Genomic DNA, 21,086 nt, shown 5'->3' with positions numbered 1-21,086 from the left:
GATATTTATCCTCTCTATTGTTTTTTTGTTCTCTATGTCATTTATTTCTGCTTTAATCCTTGTTATTTCTTTTCTTGTACTTGGTTTAGGATTGGTTTGCTGTTCATTTTCTAGCTTCTTCAGTTGATCCATTAGTTCTTTGATTTTGGCTCTTTCTTCCTTTTTAATATATGCGTTTAGTGCTATAAATTTCCCCCTTAGCACTGCTTTTGCTGCATCCCATAGGTTTTGGTATGTTGTGTTCTCATTTTCATTCGTCTCTATATATTTAGCAATTTCTCTTGCTATTTCTTCTTTAACCCACTGATTGTTTAGGAGTGTGTTGTTTAACCTCCAGGTATTTGTGAATTTTCTAAGTCTCTGATGGTTATTGACTTCTAATTGTATTCCATTGTGGTCAGAGAATGTGCTTTGAATAATTTCAATCTTTTTAAATTTATTGAGGCTTGTTTTATGTCCCAGCATATGATCTATTCTGGAGAAAGTTCCATGAGCACTAGAAAAGTATGTGTATCCTGGTGATTTGGGATGTAATGTCCTGTAGATGTCTGTTAAATCTAATTCATTTATCAGATTGTTTAGGTTTTCAATTTCCTTATTGGTCTTCTGTCTGGTTGATCTATCTATAGGAGAGAGTGATGTGTTGAAGTCTCCCACAATTATTGTGGAAACATCCATTGCTTCCTTTAGTTTTGCCAGTGTTTCTCTCATGTATTTTGTGGCACCTTGATTGGGTGCATAGACATTTACGATTGTTAATTCTTCTTGCTGAATTGCCCCTTTTATTAGTATGTAGTGGCCTTCTTTGTCTCTCAAAACATCCCTGCATTTGAAGTCTATTTTATCTGAGATTAATATTGCTACACCTGCTTTCTTTTGGCTGTAGCTTGCATGAAATATTTTTTTCCATCCTTTCACTTTCAGTTTCTTTGTGTCCCTGTGTCTAAGATGAGTCTCTTGTATGCAACATATTGATGGTTCATTTTTTTTGATCCATTCTGCGAATCTATCTTTTAATTGGGGAGTTTAATCCATTTACATTCAACGTTAAAACCGTGAAGGCATTTCTTGAATCGGCCATCTTATCCTTTGGATTATGTTTGCCATATTTTTCCCTCTCTCTATTAATATCCTTTATTGTACCCATACCGAATCTCTTTAGTACTGAACCTTTCTCCAAGTCTCTCTGTCCTGTCTTTGTTTCTCTGTCTGTAGGGCTCCCTTGAGTATCTCCAGTAGGGCAGGTCTCTTGTTAGCAAATTCTCTCAGCATTTCTTTGTCTGTGAAAAATTTAAGCTCTCCCTCAAATTTGAAGGAGAGCTTTGCTGGATAAAGTATTCTTGGCTGGAAATTCCTCTCACTCAGAATTTTAAATATATCGTGCCACTGCCTTCTTGCCTCCATGGTAGCTGCTGAGTAGTCACTACTTAGTCTTATGCTGTTTCCTTTGTATGTGGTGAATTGCTTTTCTCTTGCTGCTTTCAGAACTTGCTCCTTCTCTTCTATGTTTGACAGTGTGATCAGTATATGTCTCGGAGTGGGTTTTTTTGGATTTATTCTATTTGGAGTTCGCTGAGCATTTATGATTTGTGTATTTATGTTGTTTAGAAGATTTGGGAAGTTTTCCCCAACAATTTCTTTGAATACTCTTCCTAGACCTTTACCCTTTTCTTCCCCTTCTGGGACACCAATGAGTCTTATATTCGGATGTTTCATATTATCTATCATATCCCTGAGGTCCATTTCGAGTTTTTCAATTTTTTTCCCCATTCTTTCTTTTATGCTTTCATTTTCCATTCTGTCATCTTCCAGGTCACTGATTCGTTGTTCAACTTCCTCTAGTCTTGTACTATGAGTGTCCAGAATCTTTTTAATTTGGTCAACAGTTTCTTTAATTTCCATCATAAGATCATCCATTTTTTTATTTAGTCTTGCAATGTCTTCTTTATGCTCTTCTAGGGTCTTCTTGATTTCCTTCATATCCCGTACTATGGTCTCATTGTTCATCTTTAGTTCTTTGAGTAGCTGCTCTAGGTGCTGTGTCTCTTCTGGTCTTTTGATTTGGGTGCTTGGGCTTGGGTTATCCATATCGTCTGGTTTTTTCATATGCTTTATAATTTTCTGTTGTTTTTGGCCTCGTGGCATTTGCTGAACTTGATAGGGTTCTTTTAGGGTTTGTAGACCTATTGAAGTCCTTATCTCTAATTTATCAGATCTACAGCTTCGTGGAGTACACTTTCTCTAACTAACCAGCAGGTGGCGTCCACGAGCCAGCTGTTCTCCACAAGCCAGATCTCCCCTGCTTAGCCTTTTTGGTGAGTGGGGGAGTGAGTCTTGTGGGGCCCAATTGGTGTACCAAGCTTGCGTGTGTAGTTGGTGTTGCCTGCCCTGTATGTGGGGCGTGTTTCTGGGCAGTCGGGGAGGGGGGGTGGCCCTAACAATCAAATCTCCCTGATGATCCTAGAGTTTTAACGCTGCTGCAACAGTCTAATCCTTCAGTTCAGTCCTGCCACAGTTTGTCTCTGCCACTGACCCACAAGTCTTTGGTATTGGCGTATGGCTCCTGAGACTTGCAAGTGGGCCCCTCTTCCAGGCCGTGCACCCTGGGTCCTCTGTTGAGGGATGACTGTGCTATGTCACAGGTGAGTGCCCTCCCCCCAGGGCAGTTCTGGGCTGCTGGGCTGTGTAGGGAGGCTCCCAGTCTGCTGAAATGATGGCTGAATGGGGCTTTGTTAATTCACACTGCTCCACCTTCCCAGCTCTGGGACATTCAGCTGAGGTTGCAGGGAAGGCTAATGTCCACGCCCAGTTTTGTGGTGTGTGCCTGTTATTTGAAGCACTTCCGTCACACTGGGTTGTCTGGGGCAGCTCTGGGCTATGGGGCTGGCGATGGGCAGGAGTGTTTCCTGTCCACCAGGATGGTGGCTGTGAGCGGACACCCCCCTTTTCTTGGGAAGTTGTGTTGTTTAGTGAATTTTCTCAGCCACTGGATTATTGCCTTTTGTCTCAGAGCTCTCTTAGTTCTGCTCTTGACTTGACGTGCCCAAATTGCAATTCTTTGAAGCTTTCTGTATTGAGCTTCTTAGAGTAATTGTTTTAGAAAAAGCAAAAAGGATTTAAAAAAAAAAAAAGAAAAACGGCCCTCCTCAGAGATCTAATGGGTTATTGAAATGCTAATAGACAAAGCAACCAGGGCCATTAAGGAAAGGTGCACAGGGCAGAGAGATCAGCTTTGCTTCGGGATTTGCATATGCGCCTCAAGGCCTGAGCTCCTCCCTTCCCCTTTCTGTGTTCACCAGAACTCCAAAAATCCTCTGCTTTTATTTTGGAGTTTTTCGTGTTGTTTTTTTTTCTATGCCTGTCTCCTCTCTGCTGGGCTGGCTGCTCTCAGAGTCTCTGGTGTCTGGTCTCAGTCTATCTATGGTTAGAGTTTGAATCAGTAGAATGAGTTTTCGCTAAGAGCAGCCACTGCAGTTCTCCCTTCTCCTTCCCGGAGCTGACAGCCCCTCCTCCCCCGGGACTGAGCCTGGCAGGGAGGGGCGCGGGTCCCCTGGCCGCAAAAACTTACAGATTTCGCTGATCTCAGCAGTTCCACGTTTTCATGAGTGTTGTATGAAGTATGCCCAAAGTCAGATTGCTCTGTGGTGTCCAGTCCACGCAGTTCCTGGCTTTTTACCTACTTTCCTGGAGGAGTAACTAAAACTTACAGCTCACCAGTCTGCCATCTTGCCCCCGATTTAGGCTATTTTAAGTATTTCTTTACAAGAGGTTGTTTAATATGACTAAGGTGGAAATGGATGATAATGATAGCAGTGGTCATTTATTGAGTGCATACTATGTGCAAGAATGGTTCCAAAGGCTTTTTTCTTTTAATCCATGCATTAACTCATTTAATCCAAAACAAACGTATGAGAAGGTGTACTACTAGTCCCCATTTTTATTGAAGAAAATAATGAGTTATAGAAAAGGCTGGATAACCAGCCCAAAGTCACATTACTTCCCAGTAAGTAGGGAACAGGCATCTCTGGGTCTCCCCATTTAAAAAGAATAAAACATGAATTTTGTTTCTCTGTAAGTCATGTAATCATATATGGTTTAGGTATTTGAAATAAACATCCTGCCTCTTGTTAACTTACGTAGAGGAATACATAATAAGGCCTGTCTCGTGTTTAAGTGTTTAAAACTCACAAAAATAATTGCATGATTTTATGGTTGAGCTACCACTGTATATCCTGCATTCATAGTGGGTCCTGCTTTTACATGGGTTATCCATGTGAAAGTAATCAAACCTCTCACCCGAATTTTTGTGTAATTAACTTACTAGACTCTGTATTTTTAACCTGCTTGCTTATTAAAAAGCTCTTTGTATTTTAAATTATAAGATTTATGGTTGTCTTATTGTAATAATTATTTCCAGACAGATTTGTTGCTCTCTTTAGCTTTAGGAGTACTATGTAATTCATTAGGATTTCCTTACTTCCTAACTGGTTTCTGGGCCTATTCATTGCTGTTACAGTTATCTTTCATGGTATTCCTCTACTTCAGACTCCTTTGCATGACAAAAATAAACAGGTATACTACAAGACCAACTTTGATAAATTGTTAGTTTCATTACTCTTGCCCCCCTCCCCTGCCCTGAATCTCTAACCTTAAAAATTTCTCAAAATTATCTTCCCCAGGAGTTGGAATTACCAATTCTGGCTGCACCTTCATCCAAACAAAAAAATAACCACCTCCCATCCCCTTTCGGAGTATTAATCTTCAGCATCCCTTTGGAATGTTTTAAGGTCAGGTTAGAAAATTGCCATCAATTTCTTGTTTCCTCAGAAAATCACATCACCCCTAAAACTGGAAGACATTTAGTCTGGGGTAGAACCTTAAAATCCTCAAAGAAGTGAAAACAGCAGCATTTTTAGTGGAAGAGGGATCCAGTCCTTGAGGATTTTTTTTTTTTTTTTTTTTTTAATCCATTGGAAATGTCATCCTAGGCTTTAAGCACCTAGACCTCTGTGGTTGTGATGTTAAACTTCCTGTCACTCTCCTACTTTGGGTTCATTGGTGTTTGAATCAAGGGAATTTGAGAAATATTTAGGAGCTACTGCTCCAAATTTGACAGAATTTGATTAGAGGTATGAAAAAGACATTCAGAATGCTTCTTGGGTGTTTGATGATTGGGGCCACCAACTGTGATAGGGAATGCTGAGAGACTAAGTTAGGCAGGGTGGGAAGACAATGCTTTGGATATGTTGAACTTGAGATACCCATGGGACATCAGGTGGAATTGATGTTGATGTATGGTAAGAAGTTCAGGATATAGCTCTAGACTGAGGTTAGGGTTTGAGAGAGAGAACTTTGAGATTAGAATTATCAGTGTTTAGATACAAATTGAGATTTTTAAGAGTGGTGGCGATTACCTAGGAAAGGGTAAATTAGGGGAGGGGCTCTTAACATGGGGTCCCTGGCTTTCCCAGGGAATACTTGGATCGAATTATGTTTTATAATAATTGATTTCTTTTGTAATCTATTTTAAAACATTCAGAGAAAGGATTCATAAGAAGTTGAAATTTTTGGCTAACCAAGTAATTCATTTAGTGAGGATATTCCTTCACCCAGCATTCTGGTTACAATTTTGTAACCAATTCATGTTTACTGATGTACTTGAGTTATGTGATATGGTGAAAACAAATGCAGTATTCTGTTCTTAAGGACCCCTAGACAAAATAATTAGGGCTAGAGCGTTTTACAGAGAAGCGTTAATTACCTTGGAAAGTGTAACAAACACAGAAATTTCCTTTCAAATGATAAATAAAACTAGGTATCTCTTCATTTTGTTTACATAAAAATGGCTTCAGTACTCTGCAGTCACCATCTCTCAGCTGTGAATATTTGCAGTGTAAAAATTAAATATACTAAAAAATAAAATGCATATACGTATGCATGTATATGATACTTCTCTACTGACCACTGAGATTAAATAGACATAGTATTTTGCCATATCTGCCTCATAAAATGTTATTGATATAGATTCTTCCTCTCTCCTCCTTGGAGATAACAACTGAACTCAAACTCATGTTGGTGTATAACATTCCCATACCCCAGGCATATTTTTATATTTTTACTACATGTGTGTGCATCCATAATACGTTAAATAGTATCATTACACACACATACACACATAAATATTTTTCTTGTAACTTGCTTTATTACAGTAAGCATTTTCTTGAGATATGTTCATGTTGATAGATGTAATATCTGGGTTATTTACTTTTAACTACTGTATAGTATTCCATAGTAAGAATAGACTAATTTATCTAATTTCTCCACTGAGAGACGACTAGGTTATTTCTTCCTCTTCCCATGATAAGCAATGTGGCAATAATCTTCAGCTTTAGTAGCTACGACTAAAGTGATCATTGTAGCGGTTATACTGATTTACAGCTTTTACTAACAAATGTATGAGTTCCTTTCCCTACATCCTTGACAGCACTCAGTCTTATCAAACTTACTAATTTTTGCTAATTTGATGGAAGTAAGTGGTATTTCCTTTTTAATGATTGGTTTTAGAAAATTCTTTGAAAAGTCAGTATCTGGAAAACCAAAGTGATTTGTTTTAGGAGGCCTGATGTTTTAGGTGAGATATTTTAAAAGTATAATTACAGGCTTTTTTCTGAATTTGAATGTGAAAAAGAAATTAACAGCCTTTTCCCTCAGCATTGAATCTTATCTGCTAAATCTTTGAAGTGGGCAAACTTTGATGATAATCTTTATTTTAATGATTTTTACTTTGCCTGTATAATTATAACTTAAAGCCTTATTCTTCAGGGTCCTTATTTTTCTAGGGGTTTGGTTAAGTTTCTTCCATAATTGATTAGGGTATAATTTCCCTTAATGTGAAATTAAACTGTATCTAAGCACACTGGCTATTTTTCCTTTATCCCTCTACATCCACTTTCCATACATTTTCACCTCTGATCCCTTGAGGACTGACCCTTATGGATTACATCAGTGGGCTCTCTTGCCCCTGGCTTTTGGTTGGATGTGGTCGATGGTAGGGTAACCATACATCCTGGGTTGTATCTCTTGGCCCAATATAATTATTTTTAGGGCCTCCTTTCACAGTTCTGAAGTGGCCCAATTTGGGTGATAAATGACATGCTCACCCTGGCCAATAGGGAGGGGTAAGAGAAAGGTTAGAAATTTATTTCCCTGGTTCCTTCCCCTCAGTGTCTGTCGAGGCAGACTACAGCCCTCAACTGAAGGTCACAGATCCTGTCAGGTAGCACTCCCCATACAACTTTATTTCAGGGTTCTGGTAACAGTTCTTTCTACTTGTTTCTTCACTTCTAAGGTAGTAACAGATCCCTGTTATTGTTAGCTCTGAGGTACAGTACTCTTCCATTTGGTTTTCATATATCTTTGTAAATAGTCTCTTTACTAAATAAACTCTATTCAAGTTATCCTATTTTAGTGTACCATTTCTTTCCTGACTGGATCCCAACTGATACACAGTATATGACTTTTTATATTTTAATTGAATGAATCTTTAATTTAAGGTGTATTTCAAGCTCATAATAATATAGATGTAATGTATATTTCAAGTTTTATATAGCTTTCACATGCTATTTCATTTAAATCACATTAAGCACTCCTTTAATTTTCATATGGTACTTGCAAGTCATTAAAGTTAATTATCTTTTCATGTTTTTAGATGAAGTTGGAGCCCTTGTTTTTGACATTGGGTCCTATACTGTTAGAGCTGGTTATGCTGGTGAGGACTGCCCCAAGGTAAGTGTAATGTTAGAGTTAATTGAATACGTAAGGGGCAGTATATGTAGAACTAAATTCATACAGTTCAAATAAGGTAAAAGACATTAGTTGGGGAGAAAAAAAAGACTCCTTGATAAAAGTAGCTGAAATTTGTATGCCATATTCTTTATTCTTACAGGTGGATTTCCCCACAGCTATTGGTATGGTGCTAGAAAGAGATGATGGAAGCACATTGATGGAAATAGATGGTGATAAAGGCAAACAAGGCGGTCCCACTTACTACATAGACACTAATGCCCTGCGTGTTCCAAGGGAGAATATGGAGGCTATTTCACCTTTAAAAAATGGAATGGGTATGGTGTTTTTCCCAGATTTGATTATACATGTAGAATGTGCATGATACATTTATTTATAAAGCAGTGGCTTCTTACATAATTTTTGTTTTTATTTTACAAATTGATGTGTCAGGCACTGAGAATACAAAGATGCATAAGACATGGTCCTTGTCTTCGAGGAACTTGGGTAGGGGAGATAGATGTGTACATACAAATCTGGTGCTGTGGGATAAGTACTTTGCGATTGTTTGATATGCAATGATATTAGAGAAGAGAAATATTTATTTTATCATTAGGGGTCTGGGATAGTTTTCACAAAGAAGGTAACTTTTGTTTTGAAGCCTGATCAATGAATAAGAATTGGCTAAAGCGAAGGGATGAATTTGTGGAAGAAACTTAGGTGTTTAGAAGTGTCATACAATTAAGTATGGCTGCAGCCTTGGGGACGTTAGAGGAGTGGCAGGAAAGGTAGGCAGAGAGCAATCACAAAGGGTTTACAGACCATCCCAGGGGTTTTTTAAGCTGGTAACTGAAGGGTAGCCCCAAAGGAGTTTGATACAGTTGTGATATGCTCATATTTGCCAGCTGTAAAGATTATTTTAACAGCAATATGTAGGATTGTTTAGAGGGAGATAAGAGACAATTAAATCAGTTAGGAGGCAAGGGTTCAGGTGATAAATGAATAGCGTTCAAACTAAGACGTTTATGGTAGGGATGCTGAGGTGACTATCCACGAGAAAAAATGGAACTGTGATTGAAGTGTTGAAAGATAGAGAAGAGTTAGCAAACTTTTCTAGATTTTTGGTTTGGGTGACTGAAGGGAGGATGCCATGTACTGAGATAGGAATAGAAAGGGAAGGAACAAGTTTAGGAACAAGTCTTAAAAGGCAAATGTGTTAGTGATACCCACAATCACCCCTAGGTTCTCATTCACTAGAAGAGCTCACAGGACTCAGCATATAGTTGTGCTCATTGCTACCGATACCCTGAAAGGGTACAAAGCAAAAATGGCAGAGGGAAATGGGACATGAGGCAGAGTCCAGAGGAAATCATATGCAAACTTCCAAGGGTATTGTCACAGTGGAGTCATACAGGATGTGCTTAATGCCTTCAACAATGATTTGTAACAACACGTGTTGTCTGCTAGGAAAGCTGATTAGAGTCTCGTACCCAAGGTTTTTACTGGGGGCTGGTTATGTAGGTACCTTCTGCTTAGTGTGTATCAAACTTCCAAAATTCCAGGAGGAAAGCAGGTATTCAGCATAAATCACATTGTACAAACAATTTAGGCACAGTAAACTACTCTTTTCATTTAGGGAGAGTTTTGTATCGATTTAGGGAATTGTTTACCAGTTGTGTTTCCAGATGCCAGCCAAGGTTCACCCTTGCAATTTGGCCTTTCTAGGAATAGTAGTCTCAGAGCTAGGGTGTTAACTCTTTTTGCACAGTAAGTTAATGTGTTCCTTAGTGAATTTGTATTTGGGACATCCAGGTGGGTTATTCAATAAGTAAGTGAATAAAAAGTCTTGAGATCAAGACTTTAAGACATAGAATTGTATTACAGTACCCAGAAAGAGTTGAGAATTTGAAAAGATTGAGGATGGGATTGCTAGTGAAAACTTGTATTCTAGTTAACAAATAGAGAAGAGGAGCCTGTGAAGGAGAGTGAAGAGGAATAGTTAGGCACGTAGAAGAAAATTCAGGAGAAGGCCAAGAGAAGAAAAATTCTGGAAGCATAGAATGGTCCAGTGGTTCTTGCCATTCTCAGCTGTGACACTGAGATTTACACTTAGAAGGAGAGAAAGAAATTAAAGCTTCTATTTGTAGAAAATAAAGATGACCTCTATATAGTTAAGTATTTTATTACAAAGTAGATTCTGTGTGTTAAAGTATGAATTGCTAAATCATAGAAACTGTCTCTCAAAAGATGCCATATTCCTCTTCAATTAAGCATTGTTTTCAGGTTATTAATCTTATATTCTAGTTGAAGATTGGGATAGTTTCCAGGCTATTTTGGATCATACCTACAAAATGCATGTCAAATCAGAAGCTAGCCTGCATCCTGTTCTCATGTCAGAAGCTCCGGTGAGACAGACTTGGGTTTTTTTCCTTTTAGTTTTCTAGTCATGAAAAGAATGTTTCATTATTCTTTAAAGAAGCGTAGGATTTCACACTTTGAATTTTGAAAATTAGGGGAAAGGAAATTTTAAATATTATCACAACTTTTATTTTTTTTCCCAATAAAATATAAAATTCAAAGAACAACAACAAAAGACCCTAATGGTTGTTATTTTTTTTTTTCCCGGGGATTTGTTTAATATTTGAATTCCTTTTTGTGTAGACTGCTTCCCATTTTGGTTTATGAATTGTCCCTTTTGCTTCAAAAGCAATATATATCAACTTTTAAACTCAAGTTTCCAAGAGAGAAGTCTAATATTGAACTAGGGCCAGAAATTGCTGGACTGAGTTGTCTTGTGAAATACATTTGGTGCAATGTTAAAAAGGGCCCAGAAGACTAGACAATGATTATAAATTATCAATATTTTCTTACTGTTTCAAATGTCTTATTTCTTTTATGACTACCAACTCGTAAGTGGGAGAAATCTGTGGTTTAAAATTCTTATTTAATATTTTCATTGTCAAATACTTTGGCTCACTTGTAAGATTTAGTAACACTGTGTTTATAAGAATCCTGATTCTCCTGTACTTTGAAAAACCTGTGATTTCCAAAGTTCTTAAATATTATAAAAATTTATTACTAGGAAAGACTATTTGTTGACTTTTTTCTAATTTTTAATGTTTTACATCTTTGTTAATATACTACCACAATGAATGTTGATATGTTAACGTTTTAATTTTTAAACAATAAGTAACTTGCATTTCTTTTTCCCTCTTCTCAAGTGGAATACTAGAGCAAAGAGAGAGAAACTGACAGAGTTAATGTTTGAACACTACAACATCCCTGCGTTCTTCCTTTGCAAAACTGCAGTTCTGACAGCGTATCCTTAATACTCAGCTTTTCTCTAGAAGTAGATAAGGTGCAACTAAATATGGTACCCCTGGCAGGAAGACATGCGCTTTTTCTTGCTCTTTCTTATCTTTCTTGCTTTTTAGCTATCCGTCTTTTAGTATTTCTTATTGGAATGAACACACTAGAAGATATGAGAGGAAAATAGGAAAGTAACACTCAAATCTTCCTTAACATGTTTTGATTTTTTTTAGAAGAGAAACATAGTAGAGGGCAATGTTTAGCCAGTTGGCTTAAATGATTTCAAAGATTGCCATTTCTCCCTCCTCTCCAGTACCATAGAAAATCAGAAATTGGCTGTAAATTCGTTTAAGATTCAGTCATCACATATTTATTGCATGGACATTAGGGAACAGACAAGGAAATATTATGTCCTAACCTCAAAGAATTTTTAATGTGATATTCTTAGTAAAAGCTAAATAGTAATGATTTAAATAATACTTCAGAATAACATTGGTAGAGTATCTCTTGGTGGAGGTGCTGTGCTCTGGAGTGGCCTGGCCTGTCAGGTGGCATTGGCTCACTAGGGGTAGAGTGGAGCTGAAGCTGAAGTGGGACCTGGAACCCAAGCAACTGCCACCATGGTGATCAAGTTTCTGAAAATCAGCAAACACTACAGCATCACCCTGATGGAAATTTAGAAGCCAGAGGGGAAGATTCAATTTAAGGTGAAAGTGCTATGGACCACTGTCACCCTTTTATCACCCTTTTTTATCATCTTAGTATGCTGCCAAATCCCCCTATTGAGTATCTTGTCTTCAGATTTGGCCGACCCTTTCTGTTTGATAAGAGTTATTCTAGCTTCTAACAGAGTCACATTGATGGAGCTGGGTATCTTTCCCATTGTCACCTCCAGCTTTATCAGGTAGCTCTTGGCGGTGCAAAAATAATTGAAGTTGGTGACACCCCAAAAGATCAGGCTCTCTTTAATGGAGCCCCAAAATGATGTGGCATGATCATTACTATTGTACGGTCTGTCATGTTTGTGAAAACCAGAATGGATGGGGACCCTTCTGAAATAGGTGCTAGAATCTGCCCATTAATCACCATTAAGCTCTTTGATGCTGGATTAGTTGTTCTAGTTTGCTAATACTGTGGTATTGCAAAACACCAGAAATGGATTGGCTTTTATAAATGGGGTTTATTTAGTTACAAAGTTATAGTCTTAAGGCCATTAAGTGTCCAAGGTAAGACATCAACAATAGGGTACCTTCAATGGAGAAAGACCATGGGCATCCAAAAAACCTCTGTTAGCTGGGAAGGCATGTGGCTGGTGTCTGATTTAAAAATGGCCTTCTCCAAAATGTTAGAGTCAGCTTTCAACCCCCATCTTGAAAATGTCTGTCTCATCTGCAGCTCTAAGTTCCTTCTGTTTGTCAACTCTTTTATGTGGCTCCAGTGATTTAATTAAGACCCATGCTGAATGGGTGGGGTAATACCTGCATGGAAATTATCCAATCAAAGGTCTTGCCCACAGGTGATTGAGTCACGTCTCCAGGGAAACAATCAAAAGGTTCCAACCTAATCAACACTAATACGTCTGCCCCCACAAGATTTCATTTAAGAACATGGCATTTTGGGGGACATAATACATTTAAACCAGCACAGTTGACTGACTTTTGGATGAACTCTTGCAGAGTTATGGCCTGGGCTATGGTAGTTCTCTTCATTGCGAGACATCAGTGGAAGGCATCCAGCAATGGCTGAGGAATGTAATTTGAGGGTGCCATCATTGCACTTTTCCAACTGCTGGCCATGTGCATGGACAAAGTCTGGGCCTCTGAACCTTTCAGGAGGCATCCTGCTGCCAGAATCTCCCCAACCTCATGAATCTGGTTGCTACTGTCTTTGTCTTTTGAGTTGTTATCTACTTTCAGGGTTTCTGAGTGGGCCTGCCAGTTATGTCAGCCCTTTCCTTAGTGAGGCCAGTACAGAACCTTCCCTGTCAAGCTCTTCTACACTTCCAACATACCCATCATCCTGCAGTATGCTCTGATGTCCAGTCTGTATTTCATCTCCCACATTTTGTTGGCTTGCTTCAGTGGGAACTTGCTGGTGAGCCTGCTGAGCACTTGGTCTGATACTTCTTTGAGTGTGTGCCTATCCAGTGGGTAGCCTTTGCTCTATTACCTATCTTCTTCAGAATCTTTTTGTTCAGTGTTGGAAAATCCTGTCCATGCAGTTATGTACCAAATAATCATGCTGGGCTCCTGCACATTCTCTTCCAAAATGTGGATTGAGGTCTCAAGTTCCTCTACCAATGATGTTATGAAGTAGCTGAAGGAGCAGCATATGGTGATGAAAGGTCATGAAGAAACTTCCATGGTCCATAAACTCTTCCAAAACATCCCACTGGAGCAGCCTTTGGTGGGCTATGCATATGTTCTCTCTCAATCTTGACTGACTTCCTGGGTGCCATTGGGTCTATAATCAGAATCCTGCTTGCCATTGCAATCATTTATCAGTTGTTTGAAATCTTTACGTAGGAACAAAGTGCAATTGGCATCATGGGGTGCTGAACTATATGCCCTCATGAACCAAGAAGAAGAAACACATTCCTGAATTGTCTAGCGAGGGGAGAAAAACAAAATCTTTCTAGGAGAACTCTCATCACAGGAGAGTGCTGCTATGGCAAATGGATTTTATCATTATTTTGAATTTCGTATTCTTTCATTCTACTATATAAAGTGCTAGAAATGTTCTGCTTTGAAATTTTGCTTTTTATCCTGGCATTTACAAGAAAGAACTATTAGAAATGTGGTTTTTATTCATCTGACTGCCAGAGAAGTGAAAATGGTAAATGATTGTTCTCAAGTATCCATTTAACTTCTTTTTAAACCTTATTTGCACTATCTCAGAGTTGAATGTTGCTGCAATGGTCTTAGCATTTTCCCCACAAAGAGAATTTCTTATTCTGCTTGAGAACACAGAAACACTATTGAAATGCCCACGTTTCATTTTTGTATTAGGGTGTGAAGTGGGAGTGAATCGTGTTTTCTGGTGGTCTTGGGGACCAGTGTGTTGAAACTTTCCTAGAGCGCCTCCTTCATAATCAGGTTTGAGAAGAGCTGGATTAAGACAGCTTCTCTATGAGATGATATCATTTTCCCTTTTAAAAGTAGCTTTTTTTTTAGCACAGAGCTTTTTCCAAAAGAGAGGAATGGATTGCCCAGAAGACACTATTGGGCCATCCGTTAATTTTTCTACATGTGTCTGTTGGCTATTCTATTTGGGCCTTGAGGTAAACAAAACAAAACAAAACAAAAAAACAGTCTGTCTTCTCCACGTTTAGTTAACCTGTGTTCTTTGATTGAGCAAGATTGGGGTTCATTAGCTTTACAAAGTTGAGTCTGGCCAAGCTCAGGTAGTTGTTTGTGTGGGAAAACCTTTGAAGTGATGTCTGTCTGCCTAGATTATTCTAGTCCTCTCTCCTCATGGTCCATACTTTCTTTTCTCCACTCTCCCCTAGAATGAGGAGGCATTTTAGCAGATAATGAGACATGGAAAGAAAGTGTCTTTAATATTCAAAACCCACTTCTACAGTCAAGGCTGGAAACTTCCCACTTGTGTATTTTATTTATCCTCTCAACCTCAGCCAGTCTTGTACAGCAGAAAGAGGAGTACATAGGCTCCAGATCACTAGTGAAATCAGATTCAGATAGCTTTTTTGGCAAGTTGCTCTAACGTATAATTATAAAAAGACTCAAGATTATGTCTAAAATAAGTTCCATTTGTGACTGTGACAGGCTACCTATAGCTCATGAATTAGAGCCTTTCAGGAGTTCCCTTTTAGAGAACAGGCACTCCCTGGCAGTGCAGTGTCAAATGGGTACTGACTGGCAGATGTTGATGGGACCAGGGGTGTTTTCATTGGAGAATAACGAGTCTTAAGAAGGGACTACCAGAAGGGACTGCAGTCATGTGGGAAGAGAAGCCCCCCCGGCGACACATACATGATGGCCCCAAAGCAGAGTTAGGTCGTAATTCAGTGCTGTCTTGGCAGTGGAGGAGGCAGACTTTGTGGCCTGTCTGGGTCAGGTTAGGGCTCCCTGGGAACCCTGGTTAGTGGTGTTAACAGGAAACTGAGACTGACTGAGGGAGGAGAAGTGGCTTGCCACAGGCAAGTAAGCAGCAGAAACAGGACAGCCTCAGGAAGCCTGTGACGAGAAGTGCTATTGGCAGCTTGAAACTGTTAATTCTGGCTCTGTGTGGCTCAGGCTAACATTCTGCCATTGATCAGAGTGAGTGGGGGCAGACTCCAGCTTCCAGGGGACTGTTACTGTGGACATCGAAATGGCATAACTGAGATAAGGTGTATAAGTAACAAAGTGAACTTTTTAATAGAATGCAACGTTGGCAAAAGTCATAAAGAAGTATGTGATTAATTTGTTTGGATAATGATCATGGTAGTTCAGAGGAGGAATATAGTAGCCTGGCAAACCATTATAAAAAAAATAGAATTTAGTAGGATTATATAAGAGAAAGAGCTCTGCATTTGAAATTCAGCTAGCATACTGTGTGATCATTTATTAAGTACTTAAAATCTGAGCTTCACTTTACCCATCTATCCTGTATACTTTCCTGAATTGCTGTGATATTCAAATAAGTTTTTTGTATATTGGATAAATCATTGTGATAACCATTACTAACATTTTTCTCTAGTGCCCTGGAGAGGCACTTTATCAAAAGTGTGGAGGTGGGAAGTTTTAAGCATTTCTTACAATTACTTAGTTTAAAGTTGAAGATTTATGTTAGACTTTAGCGGGAGTTGTAAAAATAGATGTAGGCCAAAGAGTCTCCCCCTGAGTACCTCTTTGTTGCGCAGATGTGCCCCTCTCTGTCTAGCTAAGCCAACTCAGCAGGTGAACTCACTGCCCTCCCCCCTACATGGGATCTGACTCCCAGGGGTGTAAATCTCCCTGGCAACGCAGTATGTGACTCCTGGGGATGAATCTGGACCCGGCATCGTGGGATTGAGAACATTTTCTTGACCAAAAGGGGGAGGCGAAATGAAATGAAATAAAGTTTCACTGGCTTAGAGATTTCAAATGGAGTTGAGAGGTCAGTCTGGTAGACATTCTTACACACTATATAGATAATCCATTTTAGGTTTTAATGTATTGGAATAGCTAGAAGTAAATACCTGAAACTGTCAAACTCCAATCCAGTAGCCTAGCTTACAAGGGGTGACAGTGTGATTGTGAAAACCTTGTGGATCACATCCCTTTATCCAGTGTATGGATGGATGAGTAGAAAAATGGGGACAAAAATTAAATGAAAAATAGGGTGGGATGGGGGCAGGGATGATTGGGGTCTTCTTTTTTACCTTTATTTTTTATTCTTATTCTTTCTGGTGTAAGTAAAATGTTCAAAAATAGATTGCAGTGATGAATGCATAACTATTTGATGGTACTGTGAACAGTTGTACACCATGGGTAATTGTATGGTATGTGAATATATCTCTATAAAATTGAGTTTAGTTAAAAAAAGATAGGTGTAGGCCAGACTGTAGAGGCCTTGCATATTAGACTTTTAAAAAATTAAACTTTAGATTCTAGAGAACTGTTGAAGGTTTTTGAGTTGAGAAAGGAGAGAGAACAAGCATTCTCATTTATGCATTATCTCATTTGATTTTCATAATAGTCCTGTTAGGAAGCTGAGTAATAAGGAAACTGGTCCAAATCTATCACTTGAGAATGGGAGTCCTGAGTTTCAATGTAGGTCTGTTTGGCTGCTTCCTCAACAGGGAGTGTGTAACCAGAAGTGAACGTTGTTGTTGTTGTTTTTAACTTTTTTTTATAGACACTTTAAAACTAACACAAAAGAAAATAGAATAGCAAAACAAAGCTCCATCTTCCTATCACCTAGCTTCAGCAATTTTCAACACATAGTTAAGATTTATCAACTAGAAGCCTTTCCATTCTCAGAACTCTCCTCTGATAACCCCTACCCATTTCTTGGATTTCTATCCTTAGCCCTTCCTCTGTCTTGACAGACTCTTCCTGGTTTAATTCATCCATTTCTTTGGTTTCCATCCATATCTATATCCTAGGTCTTTCTTGTGAGCCCCAGGCCCACATTCAACTGCCTACTAAACTCTGGATAACAGCACCTCAAGATCAGCGTGTCCAAAACCGAATTTATCTTCTCCCTTCAAATGTATTCTCTCATCTGTGTGTTTTAAATCTATCATGGCATCATTTTCCACCCAGTTGCCCAGATCAGAAATCTTCTCTAAGGCTTCTAATTTAGTCAGTCACCAAGACCTAGCTCTTTTCCCTGCTGTCTCTCTCTCTCTTTTTTTTTTTTTTTCATTTGATTTCTTTTTTCACCAATTTAAAATTGTTTCATATTCCTTGTGTATTAAGGTTTTCTTTACAAATTTTAAATTTATGTTTAGAAAATGTCAGTTTCTTTAATTATCTTGTAGTATTTCACATAATAACAGAGACATTCTCTTACATATTCAAAAGAATACTACCAAAATCATATTAACCTGGTTGTAGTAAATATATCTCATCTAGGGGCCTGGTCCCCACCTGAACAATTACCAAATCATGTCCTATTGAGCAAGCAAAATGTTAACAGTAACAATAATGATAGAAGTGTCCCTGCTGTCTCTTAAATCCATTTGCTTCTTCACTGCCACTGCTTTAAGTGTAAGCTATTTCTGGGATTACTGCAACCCTTCCTCTTGTCCATGCTTCACACTGCAGTCCTGACAGTCTTTATAAAGTAACAGTCTGCCTTAAGCCAGAATCATCATCATCTACATCCCTTCCTTTATTCTGCTTTCAGGCTGTACAGCACTACTTACAGTTCCTTGACCTCAACATTCTCTCTTGTCTCCTGGCCTTTCCACATACTCCCACTCTTCCCCCTGCCTCCCTCCTCAGTTTACATTTGGATTTCCCAGGGGTAGGTTTTATGGTCTCTCCTTTATGCCCCTAGGGTATCCTGAGCTTTTCTTTTTTGCAGCTTCATTGGTCTCCACTAGATAGGATATCCTTCAGGGCAGTGACAGCATTGGTTCACCTTTATATGTTTTCTGTGCCTAAGGAATGCTACTGCCAGGCATTCCTTGTTTCCCTCTGTCCAACAGCTATGTTAAGATATGTTGGGGAGACAGGGGAAGGGGGAGTGTTGTAAAATTTTTTTAAAAGTTAGTTTTAATTAAAACAGCAAAAAGAACAAGTGAGAGTTTGGAAGACCTGAAAGGAAAATTAGAGCAAGAGTGAGAGAGAACCAAGAAATGGGTGGGGGTGGGGAGGTATTGCAGGATCAGAGTCTCTTTGCCAAAAAGTCAGAAACTTTTGAGAAGAGCAGCAAATAAGATTAGAGAGGAGTCTGATTTATTTCATGAAATAAAGTAGAAAATCCCTCCCCTCTGGAGGGGATTAATAAGTATTAATATGCTTAATAATAATTTATATCCTCATGTAACAAAATACAGAGCTAGTGTTAAAAAAAAAAAAGATGTTGTTAACGTCAGGCTCCATACTAGGCAAATAATAGATGCTCAGTAATAATATTTGATGAACTAGTGAGTGGCCCTATGAGTTTCTCCTTTTGTAAAATAGAAGAACATTACTTTCCCTTGTCTCTTTTGCATGGTTGCTTGGAGGAGAAGCTCCTGTAAACTGTAGGACAGTACATGAATGTAAAATTCAGGATTACTGCTTGTTATTAGGAATGTGAACCCATGGAATGATTTTCTAAAAACCGTTATTTTTTTTTTCTAAAATCCTACTTTCACAATAATGTATTTCTAATCATTGATTCAGAACTATATAGTAGCTCTGTAGATCTGTAAGGATTATACTATGGTTCACTGGAAGCATCTTTATGTCTGCTGATTTGTTTTTACTATCTTATATTTTAGTCATTTTTTGAGCAGCTTTATTGCTCTAATTCACATACTATACAATTTACCCATTTAAAGTGTACAATTCAGTGGTTTTTATTATAATCACAGTTTGGAGCTGTCACCGCAATCTAATTTTAGAACATTTCTATCACCTCTGCTCCTCCAAAAAATCCCATACCCATCAGCAGTCACTCTCCATTCCACCCTCCCTCCATCCCCACTAGTCTACCTTCTGTCTCTATAGATTTGCCTATTTTGGAGTTTCCATATGAGTGGAATCTTTTATGTAGTCTTTTATAACTAGCTTCTTTCAGTTGGCATTATATTTTTAATGGTCATTCATGTTGTAACATACCTGTAATTCATTCCTTTTTATTGCCAAATAATATTCAATTGTATGGACATACCTCATTTTATCCAATCATGGACATTTGGGTTTCTATTTTTGAGCTTTTATGAAAGATAATTCTATGAATATTCATGTACAAGGTTTTTAGTATTTTTTTTTAAAATTCAATTTTATTGAGATTGTTCACATACCATACAATCATCCAAAGTGCACAATCAGTTGCCCATGGTACCGTCACACAGCTCTGCATCCATCACCACAATTATTTTTTCAATTTTTAGAACATTTTCATTACTCCAGAAAAGAAATGAAAACAAAAAAGAAAACTCAAATCTTCCATACCCCTAACCACCCCCCTCCATTTTGACTCATAGTATGGGTATAGTACCTTTGTTACTGTTGAGGAAAGAATGTTAAAACACAGTACTAACTGTAGTACATAGTTTTCAATAGGTATATTTTTTCCCTATATACCCCTTTATTATTAACTTCTAGTTATAGTGTCATACTTCACACATAGTTCATAAAAGAGATTTCTAATATTTGTACTGTTAATCATGGACATTGTCCTTCTCAAGGTTCACTGTTTTATACATTCCCACATTTTAACCTTCAACTTTCCTTCTGGTGACATACATGACTCTCAAGCTTCCCCTTTCCACCACATTCGCACATCATTCAACACTGTTAGTTATTCTCACAATAATGTGCTACCATCACTTCTGTCCATTTCCAAATACTTGAGTTCAACCTAGTTAAACATTCTGCTCATAGTAAGTAACCACTCCCCATTCTTTAGCCTTGTTCTATAGTGCATGTCTGTGAGTTTATATAATTAGTTCATATCAGTGAGGCCATACAGTATTTGTCCTTTTGTGTGTTCACTCAGTATAGTGCCCTCAAGGTTTCTTCATCAACTTGTTTACATTCTGTCCTAAGTAAATAGTCAGTGGTTCCCTATATAATCATGTATTTATGCATTCACCACCATCATCACTATCTATATAAGGACATCTCCGCTTCTTCCACAAAGAAGGAGGAAGAGTCAAAGAAGGTAGAGAGACAAAAGAAAAAGAAAAAAAAATGACAGCTAAAAAGCAACAAAAAAAGATAGAATTAAACTAAAGTACAATAAAAGTCAGACAACATCACCAATGCCAAGAGTCCCATACCCCTCCTTATATTCCCCTCTTATAGGCATTTTGCTTTGGTATATTGCCTTTGTTACATTACAGGAAGCATAATACAATGTTTCTGTTAATTATAGTCTCTAGTTTGCATTGATCGTATTTTTCCCCACAAAACCACCCTTTTTTTTGTCCCCTTTTTAATTTTTATTGGGATTGTTCAGATACCATATAATTATCCAAAGATCCAAAGTGTACAATCATTTGCCCCTGATCCTCATACAGCTGCGCATCCATCACCACACTTAATTTTTGTTCAGTTTTTAGAACCTTTTCATTACTCCAGATAAGAAATAAAGTGAAAGATGAAAAACGAAGAAAAGAAAAGGAAACTCGAATCCTCCCATATCCCTAACCAACCCCCCTCAATTGTTGACTTGTAGTGTTGCTATAGTACATTTGTTACTGTTTATGAAAAAATGTTGAAATACTACTAACTGTAGTATATAGTTTGTAATAGGTATATAGTTCTTCCCTATATGCCCCTCTATTATTAACTTCTAATTGTATTGTCGTACATTTGTTCTGGTTCATGGAAGCGATTTCTAGTATT

At 38.1% G+C, this 21,086-nt stretch overlaps 1 protein-coding gene and 1 pseudogene across 1 annotated transcript in view; both read left to right on the top strand.

Moving 5' to 3' along the window:
- ACTL6A (actin like 6A) overlaps nt 1–21,086 on the top strand; it is a 39,996-nt gene that overhangs the window by 1,838 nt on the left and 17,072 nt on the right. Inside the window, exons 2-5 of the mRNA XM_037840062.1 lie at nt 7,709–7,785; nt 7,946–8,120; nt 10,087–10,187; nt 11,004–11,101. Of these exons, the coding sequence (XP_037695990.1) occupies nt 7,709–7,785; nt 7,946–8,120; nt 10,087–10,187; nt 11,004–11,101 (451 nt within the window). The remainder of the gene's footprint in view (nt 1–7,708; nt 7,786–7,945; nt 8,121–10,086; nt 10,188–11,003; nt 11,102–21,086) is intronic.
- LOC119509899 lies at nt 11,196–13,649 on the top strand (annotated as a pseudogene).

Source organism: Choloepus didactylus, chromosome 1 (assembly GCF_015220235.1).
Source record: "Choloepus didactylus isolate mChoDid1 chromosome 1, mChoDid1.pri, whole genome shotgun sequence".
In the NCBI taxonomy this organism is placed as follows: domain Eukaryota; kingdom Metazoa; phylum Chordata; class Mammalia; order Pilosa; family Megalonychidae; genus Choloepus; species Choloepus didactylus.
The sequence above is the reverse complement of the archived record's forward strand: the minus strand, read 5'-3'. Positions and strand labels throughout refer to the sequence as shown.